The sequence below is a fragment of the Medicago sativa genome, chromosome 7 (genome assembly GCF_051527215.1).
Source record: "Medicago sativa cultivar Bolivia chromosome 7, Bolivia_mono, whole genome shotgun sequence".
NCBI lineage: Eukaryota > Viridiplantae > Streptophyta > Magnoliopsida > Fabales > Fabaceae > Medicago > Medicago sativa.
Window position 1 is genome coordinate 34,973,165 of NC_140755.1, and position 5,384 is coordinate 34,978,548.

At 35.8% G+C, this 5,384-nt stretch overlaps 2 protein-coding genes across 2 annotated transcripts; one reads left to right on the forward strand and one right to left on the reverse strand.

Annotated features, from left to right (window-relative positions):
- LOC146905885 (2-methylene-furan-3-one reductase-like) lies at positions 1–3,473 on the forward strand. The gene is made up of 4 exons (XM_085727904.1): positions 1–223; positions 1,071–1,394; positions 2,095–2,254; positions 3,014–3,473. The coding sequence occupies exons 1-4, from the start codon at positions 20–22 to the stop codon at positions 3,277–3,279; spliced, it is 954 nt and encodes a 317-aa protein (XP_085584030.1). The 5' UTR covers positions 1–19; the 3' UTR covers positions 3,280–3,473.
- Positions 3,474–4,640: 1,167 nt separating this feature from the next.
- Positions 4,641–5,069, reverse strand: LOC146905886 (uncharacterized). The gene has a single exon (XM_085728669.1). The coding sequence runs from the start codon at positions 5,067–5,069 to the stop codon at positions 4,641–4,643; it is 429 nt and encodes a 142-aa protein (XP_085584795.1).
- Between the last annotated feature and the right edge of the window lie 315 nt (positions 5,070–5,384).

Here is a 5,384-nt window from a genome sequence, read left to right on the forward strand (position 1 = left end):
ATTCTCATTTCCAACAACCATGGCCTCTGAAATAACTACCATCAAAGCTTGGACTTACTCAGAATATGGTCACTCTGTTGATGTTCTAAAGTTTGATCCAAACGTGCCTATTCCTCAAGTGAAGGATGATCAAGTTCTTATCAAAGTTGCTGCTGCTTCCCTTAATCCCATTGATTATAAGAGAATGGAAGGAGGCTTCAAAGCCTCTGACTCCCCTTTACCAGTAATTCATTTCATTTATATTATATTACTTTCTTTTATACATGATTACAAGTGTCCTTATAATAAAACTTATACATGTTAGAATAGAGGTGTTAGCGGTGCAGTTTGGTTCAGTTTTGAGGTAAAAAGTCATCGGAACTGCAAGATAAAAAAAACATGCTGTTCTGTTTGGTTGACTTTTAAAATAAAATCTGAATCAAACCAGTTTGGGTTGGATCGGTTGGACATATGAACCTCATCGAAAATTTACATTGAGATTTACATATAACTTATCTATTGTGGAATTTCGGACTAGAACCCAAGTCACAATTAGTGTGAACTGAAGGTCTAACTATAACTATTTGTGCCAACCACAATTGGTAAAATTTTAAAAATCCAACTAGACAATTCAATTGGTTAAATCATGAATCAGAATTGTATACAATTTTTTTAAGCAATTTGACTATGGTTTCGTCCCGGTTCGAGTAGTTTATAAAAAGATTAACCATGACCTGAAGGTCTAGCTGGTTCGATTTTTGCTTTTTAAAACATTGCACTATAGTATCTTATGCTGATTGTAATACTCTTTTCTTATTTAATGAATTCCAGATAATCAATATTTCTCTCAATTTATTTTTCTTTTTGTTCGGCTCTACCATGATTATTTATCAACAATATATGCATCAAATCGCATTTCACCATGTAGATATTTGTAGAGTTATTTTAAAAACAAATATACAAAGTAGCATTATGATGCAATTTGATGCATATGTAAAAAGTTTAACACTGTCCGTGTATAGAAATTAATCTCGTTATAAATTATTAATCCACAACTAATCTCTCTGGGTTGTGATGTGGCTCTGATCTAGACTGCACCAGGATATGATGTTTCTGGAGTTGTGGTTAAGGTAGGGAGTGAAGTGAAGAAGTTTAAGGTTGGCGATGAAGTTTATGGTGATATCAATGTGAAAGCTTTGGAATATCCAAAGGTGATTGGTTCACTGGCAGAGTACACTGCTGCAGAAGAGATACTGTTGGCTCACAAACCGAAAAATCTGAGTTTCGCTGAGGCTGCTAGTCTTCCTTTGACAATTGAGACTGCTTATGAAGGCCTTGAACGAACCGGCTTCTCTGCTGGTAAATCCATACTTGTGCTTGGTGGTGCTGGTGGAGTTGGAACCCATGTTATTCAGGTATCTATTAATTGCTTCTACCTAAATGTGTTTGTTTTGTAGCTAATGAAGGAGTTAGTTAACTCATTGCATCAACATAGTTTAAATTTGATCAATTAACTCGTAAGTGCTAGCACATCACGACTGCTTGTTTTTAGTGATTGTCGTTATTGTTGCATTGTAATCCTTGTTAATGTGGAGAATCAGGAACAAATGTGATCCATGTAGCCTCAATTGCAGCCGCGTTGTGGTCACAAAGTCATGAAAAATCCTAATTTCGATGCCCAAATTGTGGTCGCAGACATTTATTTAATATTATGATTGTACCAGCATAATTCATGTTTTCTAGTGTAGATTCAATAGCAGAAAATTTGTACAAATTGCATTGCATAACGACTGCCGCTTGTGTTTCCTGATTCTGGTCGCATTGCTATCCTTGATATTGTGTAGAGTCGTGGCCAAATGCAACCTTAACCGCGGTTGCATTATGGTCACAGATATATTAAAAGCCCTGATGTCACAATCTGGATCATAGTCGCAGACCTTTATTTATAACCTTGATTGTAACTGCAAGAATGGCCGTCTTCTAGAGTAGATTCAATACCTCAAAATCTTAAATGATTTCATTGCATTATAGAATCATGTACTTCCCAACCGATCATTCATTTTTCCTCATATTTTATTACAATTTGTTTATAATAATGCTTTTGGACGTGCTTAGCTTGCCAAACATGTTTATGGCGCTTCCAAGGTAGCAGCTACATCCAGCACCAAGAAACTAGAATTGTTGAGCAATCTAGGAGCTGATTTACCTATTGATTATACAAAGGAGAATTTTGAAGACCTGCCTGAGAAGTTTGATGTGGTGTTTGATACAGTAGGTAAGATTTGAATATAGCAAGTTAGCAACAACAACTTAGGTGGCTAACACAATTTAAATATGTTGTTAATTTAAATATTTGGTTAATTAAAACCACTTGGGTTGGCCTAATGGTGTTGGCTTGGGACCTTGGAGTGTCCTCCTTTCAATGTCCCATGTTCGATTTTCTCCCCGGTGCCAATTTCGGTGGGCTAGTTTGGCTTCTTAAAAAAAATGTGGTTACTTATGTTTTGTAGATCATTAGCAAATTTAATAAGGTGTCTAAACTCATTAACCGTCCGCTAATGTAAAGTTACCTATGATTTTGAATGTCATTAACAACGATTTTCAGGTTTTCAGATAAACATGATATTCATTATAACCATCCAAATTATGTTGAAATATACATGATTTTGAGGTTTTCAAATATACATGATAAATGTATTGACTATTGACCACGATATGTTCAACTATACACCTAAAATCGTGGTTAATAAGTTCAAAATCATGGCTATGTTCTATAGATGATTAATGAGTTGCAACACCTTTGTTATATTCATTAACTATTTAGTTAACGTAATCATGATGTAACTGATCAGCATTAACCATCAAAGTTGTTGTCCTATTTTATGTAAAAATAACACAACTCTCTCTATCTATATATATGTATCAATTCTTTTTTTCCAAGTTTTAGGAGGTGAAGTAGGAAACATATTATGTTGTTACAGAATACTAAAACCTGTTTGTTTTCATCAAAAAAAAAAAAAAAAAAAAAAAACAGGGGAAACTGAGAAGGCATTCAAGGCTCTGAAAGAAGGTGGCAAAGTTGTGACAATTGTACCACCCGGATTTCCACCATCGATATTTTTCATACTTCCTTCTAATGGAGCTATCTTAGAGAAACTAAATCCATACTTGGAGAGTGGAAAGGTGAAGCCAGTGCTTGACCCCAAGAGTCCATTTCCATTTTCCCAAGCTGTTGAAGCATTTTCCTATCTGGAAACTGGTAGAGCTACTGGAAAAGTAGTTATCCATCCCATTCCATGAAGTTCAACATAGTTACGTAACACAACACCCCAATAAAATCTTTGCAATTTAATGTGTGTTTTTGTTTTGGGACTGAGGAGTACTTTGGTATGATCTGGATTTGTATTTGGTTTGGGTTTGAAAACTTGCTACATTTGGCTTATGTACTTTTGGTTAATGGAATAATAATAATATGGTAACTAGTTTGCTTCATATATTATATAGTTCATCTTGGTCTCTATTAATGTTAAGTGGAAAGGTGATTGTGTTGAGTTTTTTTTAACAGCAAAAGGGAATTAAACAAGGTGACCATCTTTCTCCCTACATCTTTGTTATCTGTTCGGATAAATTGTTGCAATTGATAATTCAAAAAGTTAATAATGGAGAGTGGAAGCCATTGAGAGCTGGTACGAATGGTCCTCAAATTTCGCACCTTATGTTTGCAGTTGATCTTCTCTTATTTGCCCAAGCCACATATAGGCAACTAATGTCAGATTTGGACTTCTGGGAACATATTTGTTCGATGTTAGGCTAGAAGGTTAGTGCAACTTATTTTTCTCTAAAAATACTAGTAGTATGGTTAGAAGTCAATTAGTTGGTACATCAGACTTATGGAAGTTGCTAGTCTAGGGAAGTATTTCAGTATTCCCTCAGTATTCATTTGATAGGCTGGGCACTGAAAAAAGTAGACTATCAATATCTCATAGACCAAGTTAATGCTAAGTTGTCCTCGTGGAAGGCTAAGCAGTTATCCTTTGCAGGCCAAGTTGCACTTGCTGTAGCGGTTATTGATGTTGTACCTCATCATTGCATGATGAAGAGTATTGTTCCAAAAGAGTCTATTACAAAGATTCAGAAAGTGCAACTTGCTTTTATTTGGGGTGATCGCTTTCAAAGTCGTCGCATTCGTGTAATTAATTGGGAATTAGTTACTAGGCCTAGAGATTTGGAGAGACCAGGCATCAGGCGGTTGGATGAAGTTGGGATACCATTTACGAAATGGTGGTGGTGAGCTTTGGTGTAGAGTTTTGTGAGAGACGTATGAGCAAATTTTTTTGCATGATGGTTTTATTTGTGGTCAGGCCAATGATTTGTGGTGTAACTTGATGAAATTATGGCCAAACAAAACACTTAAAGAGCAAGAGAGGGCTTGAATCCTTGAAAGAGAAAAAAAATCACATGGATAGTCTAATAAAAGGTAAACCTATACTATCCCTAAAGAGCATAGAAAGAATATATAATATGGAGGGTCACTCCACCATTGTGAGAAACTAAGTTTTGACCATTCTTGGTCAAAGCATCTGCAACCAAGTTGCATTCCCTATGAATATGAGTACAAGTTCAACTCATTTGAGAAAGCAAGCAACTTGCAATTATGCCATCTAAGGAATTGTTGTGTTTGAACTAAAAGCTTTCACTAGCATCAAAGAATCACTTTCTATCCATATGTCTCTCGAACTCATTTCCTTAGCTTTCTCTAAGGCATACATTCCAGCACGAAGTTCAACCACCAAAGATGTTGCATGACCAATATTCTGAACATTTTCACCTAGAAAGTGAAAGTGTCGGTTTCTGAAGACTATACCAGTATCCTCACGAACAGGAGAATCATAAGAGGAGCCATCAATGTTTATCTTCACACATCCAAACTTAGGACGAAGCCAATGCACCTCTATGCTAGTAACTGTTCTGTTAGACTTCAAAGGTATCCTGAAAGGCTTGGAAACTTTGAAATCTGTCATAGCAGAGACACTAACTTCCGAAGACAAAGCAAAGCTAAGATGAACTTCAGCTATTATACCATTTATCATGCTTGAGATGATAGTGTTCTATCCTAAATATATCTATTGTTTCTTTCAATCCAGATTTTCCCACTAATATGCAAGCTAGCAGACAACATAACTTGCTGCACAAGTTTACTCCATCTGCCTATGCACCCTAAGACTATGCCAATTTGAAAGATCAATTTGCTGATCAGTAGCTTTGTTGGATCAGAATAGCATATTTCTGGAAGAAGTAGTCAGGGATATTCCATTTACCATCCATAATATAATCTACTACTTATGTTTAGTGAACTATCCAAATGTCTAGAGATATGCCAATAGTCAACAATTGGCCTGGTTAAC